This window comes from Poecilia reticulata, chromosome 13, assembly GCF_904066995.2.
Source record: "Poecilia reticulata chromosome 13, P_reticulata-male-v2, whole genome shotgun sequence".
NCBI classification, from domain to species: domain Eukaryota; kingdom Metazoa; phylum Chordata; class Actinopteri; order Cyprinodontiformes; family Poeciliidae; genus Poecilia; species Poecilia reticulata.
Window position 1 is genome coordinate 14854560 of NC_088842.1, and position 14382 is coordinate 14868941.

At 35.4% G+C, this 14382-nt stretch overlaps 1 protein-coding gene across 3 annotated transcripts in view; it reads right to left on the reverse strand.

The window, feature by feature from the left end:
- Positions 1–8673, reverse strand: part of vps53 (VPS53 subunit of GARP complex) — a 32691-nt gene extending 24018 nt beyond the window's left edge. For 2 of the 3 annotated variants that reach the window (XM_008425567.3, XM_008425566.3), the window contains exons 1-4: positions 8519–8673; positions 8179–8259; positions 6601–6650; positions 5465–5531 (exon numbers count right to left, since the gene is read on the reverse strand). In XM_008425567.3, coding sequence (XP_008423789.1) covers positions 5465–5531; positions 6601–6650; positions 8179–8259; positions 8519–8605 — 285 coding nt within the window. In that variant the 5' untranslated portion in view covers positions 8606–8673. Of the gene's footprint in view, positions 1–188; positions 342–5464; positions 5532–6600; positions 6651–8178; positions 8260–8518 lie in introns of those variants that run through there. The other variant, XM_081614577.1, reaches the window with a different exon arrangement.
- Between the last annotated feature and the right edge of the window lie 5709 nt (positions 8674–14382).

The window sequence follows — 14382 nt, forward strand, 5'->3', positions numbered from 1 at the left end:
ATGTCCTTACCAAGATCCAAAATGAGGGCACCATTCGACATATAATTTGCACATATATTTAACAAGCTGACTAAATATCAAGCATTAATAGGTCTTAAGTTGACACAAGGAGCAAAGGCTAAGCTGAGTATAAAGGCTGCCACTATAAAGGCTAAAGAGATCATTAGCGCTTTTTACACTTCACATACCATTAAACAGCTACAGCTGTAAGATGTTCTCAAGTTTCTCCCATTATCTGATGCGACCAGCTGCTCTTTGATGGTCTGAAACAGAGACTCAGCACTGACATGTAATACCAAGGTAATAAGCTTAATTTGGCCCCGTTGCTGTGGCAGCACCACAGAGGCAACTTTCTCTCTTCGGAGCCTCTCGACATACGCGCACAGAAGGACTGGAAACAGCCAACACCAGCTGTCCGAGGAATTTACCTCTGACAAACAAATGGACAGCAAGCAGGCTTACACAAACGTAAATATGTCGTGTGGTTGACAGGAATTGATTAATTATCCTTTTTCGGGTGTCCGTAGAGACTTGTGGTCAAAATCAGAATTTTTTGCCCTTAAGTGGTACAAAGCATGGTTTAACCTCTCACACTAAGCTGAAAATCTGTATTCCGTTCAGAATGACTATCAAAATAATCTGTCTGTCTGGCAGCACAGCAAGTCTGGTTGTAATTAGGCTTTTGGGAAAAGAGAAGCAAAATCTACCTCTGACTTAATACAATTTTCTTTCTTTTTACATTTCAAGCCACACTTTGGCTGCTGCTGATTAGGGCTATTATTGTAAAAAAAAAAAAAAAAATCATTAAAGGTTAAGTGATTGCTGTTTGATCTGAGTACTGGGAGTGTAGAAGAGCCACTGAATCTTTAAAGAGGCTTCCTGGAGGGGCTCTTGAGCAAACAAATGGCATACAGAAGAGACCGAAAACGTCCAGCGGTGCTAACTCAGCTGAGTGAATCTGGCCCGGTTCCTAGCACCCCTTTGCTGCATTTAGCCCCGAGGAAAGCTCAGAAGATCTCTGCCCAGTAGGCGCCTCCACGCCAGAGATGATATCTGTGTTCACACAGACCAGTGCATCCCTGACATTCAACAAGCTGCACATGTTCCACGGCTCATACAGGCGGTATTGTAAAGTTTAGATAAGACGCAGCGCGGCCTCGTTTTTTAAAAAAAAAAACATTCGAACATGCTTAAGATAAACCATGCTCGTCTTGCTGGCAGACCTCAGCGGAGTTGTCTCGGGGAGAGGGCACATTAAAAGGTACTTCTGCATTTTAAGCTAAACACGGCAGTAAATCAGATCAGCTAAACAGAGATATTTTAGCAGCTGGAACTTTGCCTGAGCAACACCCTCCACCCTACATGTGTAAACATTATAATGGACAAGAGAATAACTCTGAAAATAACTCTCGAGTTAAAATGGTCTATGCAGGCCAAGTCAAAATAACAAAACAACTGTGCGATTTTTCTTTGCTTTTTTTTTTCATGACCATCTGTTTTCCTGACAAAGTGAATAAAGAAATGTATTTTATTACAGTTTGATTTTGTGAAGGATGTTGGATAAAGCGAGGCTACACTGGGAGAAACAATAAACTGAACAAATCTTACACAACAAATCCAGCATATCTAGCATTAATTCGTTTGTCAAAACAGAAATTCATAAAATTTGCAGTACAGAGCAATAAAACGATAAAATAATAATAGTACCCTTTAAATTCAATGAGACAAACGAGACATGTGGCTAAACACATAGTATGTATGTGGCCTCACCTTTACTCAAGCATTTTTACAAGCTGTTAAGAAGACTGCAAACTGTAGTGTGAACTTGGTTTGCATTGTTTTCACGTTGGACTATTAAACAGTTCTGGAAAACCGTTTGTATATCAGTATATTGACAGAAAAGAAGTGTTAATCCTTTAACGCTACCAAATACTTAAGGGAATTCAGTGTTTAGTACTTTGCTATTTAAAAACAAAATCTCATTAGTAAGTTAATGCTTTATTACTTATTTTAATTCGCTTTGTAAACTGAAACCGATATAAAACTGCTCAATACAGAAAAAAATACGATTTTTTATTTTTTTTGTCCATATTGCCTAGCTTTAAGGTTTTTGATATAGTTGGACAGAATATAACTCCCCTAAATGCTCACACCTGATGCATATCTTTAGCAGTTGACAGTGAAACTCCTGGAGCATTGCAGAAACGTCATGTACTGGTAAAACAAGTTTGACGAAATGGGTTTAATCATAAATGGTATTGTCTTTGTAACTTTTCATAATGACAAAAGTCATTGCGAAAGTTAAACTTGCCATCTGACTTGACATCAATTTCACCCAAAAGTTTCAAGTTCACTTGAATAGAAATGTACTTACATTGAATCTGTCCCACTGATAATACCGAATAAATTATGTGAAATTACTAGAAAGTAAAGTAAAAGGTTGAACTGGAACACATTTTAAAAGGATTTCTTCAAAACAGAATTCTTGTCTTTATATATATATATATATTTGCAGGTTTTAAATATTTAAAGCCTTTTCAACTGAGGGGTAAACACTCATGCAGTCAGAGCAGCACCGCTTCATCTGTTAAAGCATATACAATGGATCCAGAGGGGTTGTAGTTGTTTAAATTTGTGCCTCACAACATAAATGGCTCAAAATTCTAAATTATTACTTTGACTGGAGGATAAATGTCTGTAAGTAAACTTCAATTATTTAAGGTCTCCAACAGTTTAACATTAAAATATAAACTGTAGAAGAGTTTAAACTGATATGACTGAATTAGAAGTAATAAAAAAAGAATACAACATGAAATGCTGAGTTCTCTTCATCCACAAAACTCCATCCTGATAAATTAAAAAGTTCAATATCTTTACTGGAGCCTTATTGTTTATGGAATCGCTAATGAAGAGGAAACCAAATAAATGGAGTATAAAACTACCTTCCTACCTGGAAAACATCCCTGCAGTTAAAACATGCCTTAAGCTATTCATTGTTGTTTAATTTTCCATTCCTAATGATTGCCTAACCATCCGGGGCTGAAACTTCAGTGTCTTATACATATTATTATTTAACCATCAGATGGTTAAATAATTGTACAGTAAAATCAGTGGTGGGCAAACCGCTAATATGCTAATCGCACAGCTAATTTTTCATTTAGTGTGCTAACCGTTTAGCCAACCTAGCTTCCCCTAAATTCATTTTTCAATAAGTTCTTAATTGTTACGTTACTTGGCTGTTTTGTAAACTTTCAGTCGAATGAAGTTTGACATCTGTGTTAAAGCTTTGGCTAACTATAAAGAATTCTTCAACTTTATGTTCATGTTCTTGTTTTGAAGTGGGTAAAGGCTATTTGCTCAGCTGTTCCGTTTCCTCTCCACATGTTTGTGTTCTCTTTTCCTCAATGACTTTATTTTAAACAAAAAAACAAAGGGGAACAAAATAAAGCACTGGCAGTAACAAAAAAAGACAAACACAATTCAATATTGTGTTTGTTCAATTAAATAATGTCAATTAAATTGGTGCTTGACTCCTGCATCTCGTCATGTGAAATGTGTGCCCTCGGTACACTCGACACTGTTGCACAGTGGCTTAGGTGGGGATGCACTTATACCGTTGTCTTTCTACAACGATATCCGAGTTGTAGAAAGACAATGCTGGAGTATAAGCACTTACTTCAAAACTTAAGGCAGATACAAACTTCTGCATTAATTGTATTAAAAATAATATTTAAACAAAATTGCCAGCTAGTTTCTGTACATAAAGTCCTAAATGCTTATAATAATGATGTTATATCAAAAATATGATTCCTTTATGTCATTCTTGGACAAAACAGGCAAACGATATTGTCTCTTGTTTTGTGTGTCAGCAAAATGCCATAAATGCAAGTAAAATAATCAGTTAATGGCTTATATGAATTGGCATGTAATGTTAATGCTAGCACCTTGATATAATTTTCATTGTTGATCACTATTTGTTTACAAATACTACAGATAAAACAGTGGGGGAGCATTACGCCTTTGTAAAGAGCAATACAAATAAACACACTGTAATTAAGAGAAACAAATGTAAACATTACATTACGCAGCAGGGATAACATAAATGCGAACTCCAACAGCAACCGAAGTCTGATCACTGTGACATTTCCACGCTTTTTCACTCAGTGAGCTTATTACTGTCTGCCTCCCTGAAGGCAAAAAAAAAAACCCTAAAGGGAAAACACTCTCCAGATCTCATTCACTTTCTCTCGCCGACCAACTTGCTCCTTCCTTTCTTCTAAATAAATGTTACCATCTTAGGTTTCAACCTTAATATTTTACTCAGCAAAGTAATGGAGCTCAGTCAACAGCAGAAATGACTAAAATTGCTGATGCTGTTGGTTCTGTGCTGCTGCTGTCTCCCCTGCTTGAAATGAGCCTGTTTCCATCTGCTGAAAGAATTTTTTCCTCCTGGAAATGTTGAAATGGCTCTGTGGGGTTGGAAAAACAAACTAAAATTATTGTATGTGACTGGCTAATGTTATTGGTCTGGATGGAGACTTTAGAGGGTTTCCGCTGCTAAACGGTAGCTGACTGTGAAAAAGGGGCCACCGTGCTGGGCTCCCCAAAGACAATGTACACCCAACGTTAACCGGTGAGAACACGCGATAATAATGAGGCTGGTGTTAGTTTCCCTCTAAGCCTTGATTAAATCAGCTTGAGCTCCTCTTTAACACCGTGCCCTGACAATCAGAGAGATAAATGCAAACATGTGAAGAATGTGAGGATCTACACATGAGAATCTATTTCCCAGACATGTTTTCCGTGAAGAGGCAGACTGAGCTGCAGGAATTATGGATCTGAGTCATGTTGTCCTTTTCCATGGAAGCAATATGGGAGAGAAGAAAGTCACAAAGGAGTGCCTATTTTTCCCCTCTTTCGTTACATCACAGCCACCATTCTAACAGTAAGGAAACAATATTAGTTGAAACATGCCAGTTAGTGCCTACATCTGATATATGTTTATGTTATTAATCTCTAGTCTTTGCCAAGAGTGGAAAATGAAATCCAAATGGTATTTTTTTCATATAGTCCTAAAAGAATTGCTGTATAATCACAGATTAATGATTTTATGTGTGCAACAATTTTCATGTGTGTTGCAGATGTTCTGTCCATGTAAATGATATACAGCCCAATGGGGTTTACCTGGTTAAATAAAGGAAATTAAATTATGGTTCAGACCAACAAACGTCAGTCTCAAGCAAAAATACACGGCAGAGCTGACAGAGCGCAGCTAGAATGCTTTACCATATCAACCAGCCCAAAATAAGTTATTTAACCTCTTAGCTGTCATGAGGACACCGGCGTCCTCATGGAACCATTTTCTGACAATTCAGTTTTTAATGTGGTGACAAACAAAAATAAAACATGAGCTATGGATCTTTTTTTTTTCCAATGTCATTGAAGGACCTGCAGTTCATTTTACCTGTCTGCCATCCTGTCCCACGTTGGTCTGACCTCTCACTACCGTCCTGATGTCATCGTCTAGTCGCCTGTTAAACGTAGAGCAAAACGTTTGGTAAATGACACTGAGCAATCGATCTGCAAGTATGAACTAGATATGCATTGGAGTATAAAGTAGGTTGGAGATTGCCTGATCTACATTAAAACAATCAACTCTTTAGGATCAGTGAACACACCATACATAAAAGCTATCGGGTAGCGCTGACAATAATTCTTCTCAGAGCAGAAGTTGTTCCTGGGGAGAAATAACTCAGTTTCCCAGTATCAGCGAGATGGGTAAAAGTAAAATCAGAAAAGTGCGTAAGAAGCTTCTAGAAAGGAAACATGGAGGCACATCAACTACGACAACAGTAGGAAACAAGAAGCTTTAAGTGTTGCAGAATTAGACTTAAGAGTTCAATTCTGTTGCCTATGGAACAAAATAGATGACGAAATGTTGGCAGGCGTTCGAAAATATCACAGTCAAGGTAAAGGCCAACTTACTCTAAAGGAAATAGACACACCAGTTAGTGTAAGAAATGTCAACATTGCTAATTTGAAGACTCAAAAGAAAGTTTAAAATATGACCTGTGTAATCATTTTGTCAATGTTCTGAATAAACAGTGGAATCCTGTTCAATTGCAGGGCTGTGTGACACTTTCTATCTAATGCACACAAAGAGTGATGTCACTAAATATAAATATTTACTGTGCAATCACAGTGATGCTCCTTGAGGCTCCTGTATAATTATCCATAGATGAATTCAAGAAGAAACAATTTAAGCAACAACAAAGGATCAGAGATTATTTCCCTTAAACATTGGATGGGACTCCAGTGTTCTGAAATATGTGAACAAAATTAAAAAGAAGGTTAGTGAGGTATAATAATTTCTTGTAAATGACTGTTTTAACTTTATCCAATACCTGAAGGACTTTACTGCACTTGAAGGCTTTAATTGATGCAGACATAGAGAACTGTAACTTTGGACCATTTTTAAGAAAATTGCTGCTTTATTGTACTATGAACATTTTATGGTCAAGAAAGTACAATTTTACACAAAAAAGTAAATAAAAAAAATATTGCCATTTATAGTTCTTAAAGAGTTAACATAAAACTTACCGTATCTTTAGCCGAATTTTGTTTACAACATCATCGATATTCGCCAGAGACTAATGGGGACAAACAAAAACAGGATGTCATAAAAACATGAAATAATCACCCACTCACTGTAAGAGCATCATGTTTCACTTCATTATTTATTATTGGTAGAAAATTTTTTCTTCAGTATTTACACTATCAATTCTCAATGATTACATCATCTAGACAAAAATGCTTTCTTTGATTAATCTCTTACAATAATATTAAAGTGAACACATTACTTTGCGTTACATTTGACAAATTATTGTAGTCTGCACATAATATGTAAGTGAACAGTTAATATAAACACACTTAATGCGCACACACTAAATGTCTATTTAAGCTGCAGTATATAAACATAAAACATAAGATGACTGTTTTTTAAAAGTTATTTTAATGTCTAAGATGAAAGGTGAATTCAACAATTGGAAAGAAATCATTTTAACACTTTTACAGTGATATGTAAATTTATATTTTTCACTTATATAGAACTACACAAACATCAACTTAATGTAGTTGCTGTAGTGCCATCAATTAAGGTACCTTATTTAAAAACAAATAAAGTAATAATAAAAAAAGAAATATAGGATTACACTGACCCCTGATGGAGGCGGAATATATATACGCATTAATTATGTTATAAAAAAACTTGTCTAATAATTCTTCAAATCTGGCAAAAATAAATAAATTGCTATGTTGCTTAATCAACAATAAAAAGACTGATTGATAAATTTGTGTTTACCAAGACAATACAAGTAAGTAAAAACTTTGAACATTTATTTGATTCCCTTATGAGTACTTGTTTGTTCTGAGGACAGATTCAGTCCCAGTGGGTTTGGACAATTTGCGCTTTATGAATCACTACAATTCCACATGTATGTTAACTTTACATTAGCTGACGTACTCTGTTTCTTTATTTAGTTTATTTAGTTCATCATATCTGTGCAACAGTGGGATTACTATAGTCCCAAGGACATAGCTGCCAAATCTGGCAATGTCTTTTTCTGAAGTTTCATCAAGTTCCTCCAAACATTATTCAATCTGTGTCAATAACATATAAACAAAAACATTATAAAAATGCTAAAGAAACAGACTATTTTGTCTATTTTAAACTAAGTTAATAAACATTGCATGTGTATAACTTGACTTACAAATGCAACTTTGCAGCTTTTTTGCTAACTTTTCACTCAGTTTTTGCTCTTCAAAGAAGCAATAACTGTTCAATTTGACGAAGCTGTTGCTGCCAATAACTCCATATTGTCACTTTATAGATGATACACTTGTGTGATGCTCCAGAGATGTAAAAACCCCACAATCTGATAAACCAATTCATGCTTCAGTCTTCCTCTAATTGCTACACTTATATGACCTCTAAACTTTTACTGCGCTGATATTTTTTGCTTTTCTTTCCATATTTCGAGCCATATAAAAGAAAAAAAAAGTCTATTTTACCACATATTACAAATTTCAAGATGTTTGTTATTTATCAAAACAATGACTAAGGATTATTATTCCTGAACCATTTCGTTTCAGTGTCGACTTGGAACAAAATGCCTGTACCTGCTCGGTGGGGAAGAGTGTGTTGATGTACTCCACAGCATTGAAGTCTGCTCTGTCCAGAGGGTCCTGGCTGGGGAAAACCTTTCAAAGACAAACGGTATTTAGTTAACTAACTAAACTAAAAGTCTACCTGTGCACACTACATTTAATTTTCAGACTGAAATTCTAAGCAGTTAATTCTAACCAGCTATATTGCGGTATAATTTTATTTTTTGCCAGCAAAACCCTATACAGTAAACCCTGTTAGCAGGGTGCGTTAGCCTGCTAACAGATCAATCTACATTATAACAACAGCGAGAATAATGTGTTTTCTGTTAAATTCACGGGACCAAACGGCTACCTGTTCAATGGCTAGTTGCACCTCTGGAGTCAGATGCAAAATTGCCTCTAAATCTTCGGTAAATTCAAATTCTTCTTCCTCCATCATTGTCAAAACAAAACTAAGCTATTCGGCTCAGCACTTCCTGGGTTGCGTGATGACGAAGCACCTTGCACGGTGACGTAAGTGTGGCGTTTCAAAACTGTCGAAAAACAGACCAGTAACGCCATTATTCAATAAACTAACTATTTAATAAGTTCTATAATTTGTCCTCAGTTATAAAAAAACTGTAAACAAACACGGAGATAATTTATTAAATGTCGAATAATCTAATTATGCTGCTAATAAAAATATATTTATTAAAAACATAAATATATTACTATTTCATGGTTGCATGCTGAGTTTATTACAGCCTTTTAATTGTCCTAATTAAAATCAGTCAGCTGCAGTATCACTCTAGTAGATATAATTAATGTGAAGTTGATTTGCTGTGTAGATTAACTAAAATGACAAGCAGATCATTTAGCAATGACGAAATAATTAAACAGAGGGGGAAATATGTATTCAAACATAAAGGTAAATTTAAGTTATGAATTAATGTATTAATGTATTCAAATACAATTAAGTAATTGTGAATACAGTTCTTTATTAAATGCATTTATTTAACATCTGTATTCTTCTTTTTGATGATAGAAGTCTGTTAAGTGTGTTGTAAGGATTATAGATTGACAGATTACAACTGATACAGATTACAACTAAAATCTGAACATTAGAATGCATTTTTACAATCTAGTTATAGTTATTATAATACACAATATTATTCCTTTTCCAAAATTAAAACATCCAAACATTAGCTGAATTATTTTTGGGACTTCAAGGACATCTTCCCTTGTATATTGTCATAAACAATCAACTGTCCGCAAATTCAGATAATCCAATTTGCATTATTTACAAACTGGTCAGGAATCCTTGTAAAAAATAATCATCTTATTTAAGGTAACTAAACTAATGATTGCAATTTTTTTCTTTACAGGTTTATTGAGATAAAAAGGAACACTTATGTATTTTTTTAGAGTAGCTAGTTGCAATTCTGTTACAACATGATGATGTGCCAAAAAATTTAAAAAAATCAAGCTTATCTGATCATTTATTAATGTTAGTAGACAGATTATGTTACTATCACAATAATATTTAAAATATATTTAGTTATTATTAGTTACAAATGCTTGTGATTATTTTTTTAATGAACATAAAACCAGACTCAAAATTTTCTCAAGGATTGACACTGAATACATGTTGAAATATAGTAAATTCTCTTTGAACATCCTGAAATAGCAGTAATATTAAATGTGTATAATTTCATTGTTGCTACCTTAAGAAATACAAAGTTTGGTTCAAACTGGAAGGCAAAACCTATATTGATATTATATTAACATTAACCATTTAATGAGTAATGTATGGCTAGTTCCTTGTTTAAGCAAGAAACTCTTCAGGGACAAAAGCTCACTCAACCAAAGAATCAATTTCATGCATTGTAGTAATGATGGTTACTTTTTTTATTCATGTGTCCTTCAACCTCAAAAAGCCATTTGCAACTCCCAGCAAAGTTTATATTCCTTTGACTCACCAGTTACCATTAACAAAATAATGTTTGCTGCTCAAGACTTTGGAAGAAATTTAGAACTTCAAACAGGTGCCATCTTTTTGAGAGAAGAGGCTTAAAGTTATTAAAACTAAACTTTAAAAGAAAATGTGTCTCACCCAGAGGGATGCCTGACAACGCATAGTTATTATCAGTGAGAGGCATACATTGAGCCTTAAATGAGAATTTTCTGTGTCATTACAGCAGGTCTCAAATCACTTTATGGGTAACTTGATGGGTAATTAAGTTATAGCTTAGCATATGCTGCTACAGCTGGAAATTAAAAAAGATGATGGTGCTGATATAGCTTTTATAATTTCCACTGCAGTCTAAATGGATTGAGAACCCTTTGTCCTTTCCAAAGCTGTCAAGCTTCTGTTTAAGACTTTCATAAAAAGAACAATCTCAAACTCCTGGGTTGATCTGAAAAGATCTTTTTGTCTGTGATGACAATAGTGCAACAGAACAACTGGCTGCTCAGCAGGGCTGGACTGGGACCAGAAAATAGCTCAGGCATTTTTGGCCCTCCATGACTATTTATACAATATATTTGAAGGTACAAGGAACACCATAGGCTGTATATTGCACGTTGCGTTGTTTCAAAAGTAAAAATAAAGCCTGTTCGATAAAATACATTTGCTCAATGAATCACTCTTAAGCTCGGACTCCTCGGCAGGAATGTTTAGACTAAGATTGGAGGTATTTGAGAGTCTTTGAGGATATGGGCCCAGTTGATTAAGTTTGTATCCTAATGTCACAAACTGCTCTTCCTATGACAGTTGGCCTAATATGTTTAAAAATTTTAAATGGGCTCTATTGATATTTTTGCAATATCAATAGATTAAAGTACAGAAAAGTATATTCATTTCAGCAATTCCAAAAGAAATGGACGCGCTACGGCCTTGTCATTTTACATAATGGGGTATTTGTGTGAAGAATTTTGATCAAAGAGTTTATATAATACAATTTGGAATAAAGTTGCTGCTCTGCAACCCCAGAACCAGGAGACCCGAGTGGTCTGGAGGGTTGATACAACAACAGCAGATCTTTAGTATAATTTGGTGTTAAGCCATTGAGCAATTTATTGTGGTGTCTTGTGTAATATTGTGTCTTGTCATGGTGTCATTTATAAAAAAAAAAAGACACCATCTTAAAAAATAGAATATGTCCAGGAAATTTTTACTTCTTGAGTCTTCCTGAAATATATCATATTGAAAAGCAACCAAGATTAAATGAAGAAGAAAAGGATGAAAAACCAAGCAGGACCGAGGAGAAGCGCTTCCTGTTGCCACATCTCTATCCTTGTTATGGAGGATATCTCTTCTCTCTGCTAGTCTTTCTGGTATCTTCCATTCTTAAGACACTGTTAGACTCACTAAAAGTTCTCCTTTTCTTTGTTTGCTATGCTTCTCACAAGGCCTGCTTCTGTGACCTTGACGGTAACACAAGGTCAAAGGGTAAATAATCCAGGCTAAATAATCCCAAGTACACGATGTTCCAACATATTTTCATAATTTAAAACTACAAAACAACCCTCTGCCAGTGTTTAAATTTGATACGACAGTCTGCTCTGGCCTCCAGTTCCATTTAATTTCAATCACAGTTTTGTGGTCTAGCCACAGTGACATGTAGTCAATCTCAAAAGGCCCAAGAGTCGAATACCACCATTTAAGCAGCAGCAATGCCTCCTGCTGTCACAAGAACAAGCCACAATAAACTTATGATCCATAAGTTTCCCTGCTGCTCTGTTTCTGTAATAATGCTTCAAAGGGGAAGGCAGATGGAAAAAAGCTGTTGACTGAACCTGTTACTTAAATAAAATAAGAAAAAAGAAGTAGAAAACAGAGAGACAGTAATAAAATGTATGAGGTTCTATCCATCACTATCAATTTGCACAGTGTGTGAATATGTGTGTGAATCTCTGAATGACTGAATGTAGTGTGAAGGGCTTTGGGGTCCTCTGGTCTTGATAAAGCGCTATACAAGTACAGACCATTTACCATACAACAGCGCCTGAATTAGCTTTACAGGCTGTCAGGGACCACAGAAGTGTATACTACCACCAGTTTATAATGTATGGAACTGAGAAAGCCAGACCTTCATGTCTGTCTACCATTCATCTCTATATTTATGCCTGCAAGTGGTGAGTCTACCCAGATGTGACTTCCTGTGCTTTCTTCTGGCTGGATCCATCACTGGAAGACTGCATTAAGATCCAACACTCTCCATGCAAGCTGTCTTGTTACAGTTTCAGTTAAAGTATAAATACCCATGGATATGTAAATATTGAAGGACTTATTGCTTTGCTCTCCCAATAAACTGCCTTTTATAATTTCAATACATCTTTGAATCACTCTTGGTCTGAGGTCAGTTTGTTATACTGAGCAGTGGATAGTGCTGCTGCTTCACAGTGAAAAGGTCATGGGCTCTAATCCCATCCATTTTTTCTAATCCCATCCATTTTTTCTCCTCTCGTGTATTTTGGACTTGTCTGTTTCTTAAATTGGCTTCAACTGTACTTTTACTGTACTCCGTATTAGAACGTACTTCAGAAAAAGTTCTTGCTTTGCAGATATCTTAAGTAACTTGAGGCAAAGCTAATTAGCACATTCAAAAAGTATGTTAAACATATGTAATACATTACAAAGGGTTATTTGTATGTTTTGAAATGCACTGTTTCAGTTTGGGATCTAAGAATCCTCTCTGACATTCAATTCATTCAGTTATTAATTAATAATGTTTTGCCTGATGATAAACATTTAGCAATTTGCACATTCTTTGTTTTAAGTAGAAGGTCACACAATCTGCCTGGTTGTGTCCATCTGGTCAAGAATTCAGCAGCACTTTACCAGCCAGACATTATTGATAGTTTTAGGAAAGCCACTGGCTGTTGATGCCAGATCTGAAAACGTTGGATTACTGTCACAAAGAGCTTTTTCTGCCCTTCTGGCTTAGCAGCTTTCATGTCAAATGTGAAATTTGTAGGTCAAGTAGTTCAATAAAGCAAACATGAGTCACTTGAGAGCAAATGAAAGGCAGATCAGATCAGCTGCGTACCAGAGCGAAGTCTTCTAAAGGTGTTGGAGATATGGAAACAGCATGTTTCAGGATCATAAAGACCTTATTAATAAGAGAGAGAGAAAACAAGTGACATTCAAAGAAAGAAACACAGACCCTAGACTTAGTGTCTATGTATTATAATTTTATAATTTCAGAAAAATAAATCTTTAATGTCCATTTACACCCAAATGAACATCCCTAGCAGACATCTACACTGTGAAACATAAATCACACAATAGAAAAGTCTGTCTGTGAGATACATGATGTGTTGCTTATTATTCTGAAGCAGATTACAGTCTTAAGTATTTGCTGAAAGATGTTTGATCCAAAATCAACTACACCCAGAGTAATTACTTACAAATCCTCCAGATTTACGGGGTGGTGGGTTCTGGATTTAGTAGGAGTGGATTATAGGCCTTTGCTTCCTTTTCTGTTTTTCATGTTTTGCAATTTATGTTCATGTGATCATATCTATTGTGTTGTTTGCTCCCTGTTGTCAGTTAATTGATCCTTCATCCTCTATCGACAAAACTGATTCGAGTTCCTCCCTATCAGTCCTCCTTCTTAATTGGGTTCTGTTTTGTTATTACATGTATTAGTGGCCACATTTATTGGCACCCTCTAGTAAAAATCTGCAAAACCTACCAACATTAATTAATGTTTCTCACAATAGCAAAGTCATAAACACCAACTTTTAATTTCAGAGTATTTATTCAGTGGGTAAAAGTAATGTTAAGACATTTTTTTAGGAGTTTTTGGTAAAAATCACTGGTGGCACTACTGGTACCTTTAAAGGGGAAATATGTGGGAAAGCATTAATTCAAATATAAATGTTTATGTACTCAATCACCACTCAATCTCATATCTAAATAAACACAGAAGTAGTTCATGAGCAACAAAATTAGCATTCTTCCACACCCAAGTCCATTACTTGTCCCACTGATGATTTAATCATCATTTATTTCCTAAAAAGCTCATTTCTTTCTCCACTGCATGCATGTGATTAAAATTGTTGTCGCTTTGCCCTTTTCTGCTGATGTCACTTTCCAGTTTAATTTCACATTCCAAAAATTGAATCTCTCTGTTTCTGCTCTGTTACTTCTATGTTGTCAGTTTTGTTAATCAGAAGCGGTTTGTTGCATCAGCTCCTCAACGTCCTCCACAACAACCCAGTTTGTACTGA